Here is a 3,066-nt window from a genome sequence, read left to right as displayed (position 1 = left end):
AACACAAGGAATTCTTCAAAATGTTATGTTCTCTTCATACACACTTGGCATCGGCTAATACGTGTCCTCAAATCTCCTGCTTTCAGCGTTTCTGACTGAGGTTTGCTGGGAAATAAGAACCAAGACAATGACATGAGTCTTTTCTGGTATTTCAGTTCTATTATTGGTTCAGATTCATACGTGAACATTCTCTTTGTATTTAGTAGCTCTCCCAATAATTCAATGCTTTACTTTTTTTTATTGTGATTTGGGTGAAAATTTACAGAGCAAATATGGAAAGCATATAGCAGTTCACTTACACTTTGTCTCATGACATTGACCACAATTTAGCCCAATGCAACATCTCCCCTCCTACTTCCTCCTGATAGCTACCTCTTCCCTGTGTCCATCCCTCTATGCACTCCTACCCCCTGAGCTGTCTCCCTGTGCCTGAGCAGCCCTTCTTTCTCTCATGATTGTTCTCTCCAAGGAGTGTATCTACCTAGTGTAAATGCTCACGTCATATGCCTGTCTATTGTTTGGCTGGAAACCACAGGTGTGGGTTCAATTCCAGACCTGAAGGGCAGCTAGAGGCCATAGTCTCAGTGGTTCCACCAGCCTCCATCGGGCCAGCAAATCTGTTCCCTGCTTTTTTTTTTCTCCCCAAAAATGATTTTGAGTTTTGTTCCACATTGTTCTCAATGCTTTACTTTTAAGCAGTGTGTTCTAATGCAGCAACTGCTATGGCCTAAGAGCAGTTAGTGGTCAAGTGTATTTTTTATGATTCTTTTCCCCATCACTGTTATGTTTGTCTATTCATCTTTCTCTATATATATATACATTTTTCTAATAGTTCCTGAATGAGGATGATCTGGGCAACTGAAGATGAATACATGATAATAATTCAAAAGAAGAAACAAATAAATATGAATTTAAACTGAAAAAAAATAGATGGAAGAATCCTGAAGTACATGTATTTATTATATGTGGTCTTATTCATTCAGATATGTAGATGAGAGCCTTGAAAAAGTACTGGGAAAGGAAACTCTAGGGCTGGGGGAGAGAACACAGACTACTGCTTCAACTTCTGTAGTGGACTCAGTCTAGATGAACAGCTGCTGACTTATTATTGATTTGCTATTGAAGGATTACTACTAAATCATGTCAAACCACACTTAACTAAGAGCAGTCTAATTTTCTGACCTGGGCCACATATACAAGGAGAAAAAACAAGAGTAAAGACAACAGACCAAGCAGTTTCTAACATTTGTTGGGTATAAATAATTCATGAATTGTATCTCTCTTCCCTAGCCTCTCTGAAGGAAGCTTAGGACCTGAACTAAAACCATAAGCACCTTACCTGAACATGTCTGACACATCTACAGTTGCCAGCCAAAAGCTATAGGAGTTGGCATAGTAGTTGCAGGTACCCCGCCCATGACATTCAATGAAGGGAGCTGAACGAAATTCTTCCAAGCAGGAACCAGGGGAGGCCAGGGCTTGACCTGATCCTTCTGCTCCTGCACTTGTGTGCTAGAAAAGACAAGGTAAAATGTGTGACAATACCCAGGTGCCATAATATCTTAGTGAATACCCCAAAGATGTGTGTTGAGCTTGGCCCAAACTGCAAATCCAGTGAACAAACTATGGCTATAGGTAAGACAATAGTATCCACACCAAGGGTGGTCAGCAAAAGCAATAGGCAGATTATGAAAATATGTTCCAGAAAATGTGTGAGAGGAACACAGAGCTTGGACAGAAGCTATTTGAGAGTCAAGGTTCTTTCTATGCAAGTGATAGGTATTCCTCATATTGGACAAAAATGCAGATGTGACGGACAGTTAGCTATGATGACAAAGGCAAGGAAGAAGGTTTCCTACCATCATGAAGGAATAGCCAATCCACAGGGAATCCCATCCCTGAGGACAATGAGGAATCTGGATGGTCTGACTGTGAACTGCAATAACCACAGCTGGAGATTCACATACTGCACATCTGGTAAGGAAAAGGGAGAGGAAACATAATCTACAAAGTGAGTATGTAGGAAACAGCAGTTCCTCTTCTTTGAAAGACTTCCCGGTATAGAGGACCAGTAAGTTGTCTTCAATGCTCAGAAAAAGAGGAGAAAAATATACTTTGAGAGTTGCTTTTGCTTAAGCCCTGTCTCCAAATATTCATAAATAAAGTTATAAATTAAAAGAGTAAGTTTTTTTTCCCCTAAGAAACTGCAGAGTCACTGCTATACTGCTATATAGCATTTTCATTTTCCATTCTTCCTTAAATCTACATTTATACTTGCTATAGTCAATGCCATAATTGCTGTAAGAGTTTGGCCTAGGGTACTGCACATACTACTTGTTGTCATGTGCCTAACCAAAGGGTAGACATTTAGTAATACTGAAACTTTGGTAAGAACAATGTCTGGTAAACTGGAACAGAGAAGAAACAGATACATTCTCAATCCCCACTCATTATCCTTGGTCCAAAGGACGCTCATTAACCATTTGGCTATATCTAGAGAAATGCAACATATCCAGAATGCTGGGAAAACACCCAAGTCACTTGGGGATGTGGCTATAATCTATATAAATCAAGTAAAACAGCAACAGAGTAAATACAGCTGTCTAGCAAATTTTTAATAAGTAAAGTGCATTAAGGGACCTCCTTGAATGACTAAGGTCTATTTGGCATAAACAGCTTACCCACATAATAGGGAATATATTTAGGGGACCCCTTACTCTCAAGAGGCAGAACTGACAAAAATCATGTATGCACACACACAAAAATTCTCATTAGGATTTGGGTAAATGTATTAAAAAGAGCACTATAAATTTTCTACTGAGAGAAGCTGAACCTCTATATTCAATGTTCAAGAATCTAGGCTTTTCAGTCATTTCTTCTTTACGGTCACTGGAATCCTAGATCAATCAGGTCATGGATCATACAGAAAATGGCAATATCCAATATACCTGGGAGAGTGAGTTAAACAGGATTCCAAGGGGGCAAACCCTAGGAAATCTTTATTAATGATACCACTTTCCTCTTAGTTATTCACGCTTTAAACTTCCAGCTATCGCTTCCTCCTCC

General features: G+C 39.4%; 1 protein-coding gene across 1 annotated transcript in view; it reads right to left on the bottom strand.

Annotated features, from left to right (window-relative positions):
- Nucleotides 1-23: 23 nt before the first annotated feature.
- COL4A5 (collagen type IV alpha 5 chain) overlaps nt 24-3,066 on the bottom strand; it is a 439,164-nt gene continuing 436,121 nt past the window's right edge. Inside the window, exons 50-52 of the mRNA XM_007952435.2 lie at nt 1,860-1,974; nt 1,340-1,512; nt 24-105 (exon numbers count right to left, since the gene is read on the bottom strand). Coding sequence (XP_007950626.1) covers nt 24-105; nt 1,340-1,512; nt 1,860-1,974 — 370 coding nt within the window. The remainder of the gene's footprint in view (nt 106-1,339; nt 1,513-1,859; nt 1,975-3,066) is intronic.

Source organism: Orycteropus afer, unplaced genomic scaffold (assembly GCF_000298275.1).
Source record: "Orycteropus afer afer isolate SDZICR_OR568_19922 unplaced genomic scaffold, OryAfe1.0 scaffold00336, whole genome shotgun sequence".
Lineage (NCBI taxonomy): Eukaryota > Metazoa > Chordata > Mammalia > Tubulidentata > Orycteropodidae > Orycteropus > Orycteropus afer.
Note: the sequence above shows the minus strand (reverse complement) of the source record. Positions and strands in the feature narration are given on the sequence as shown.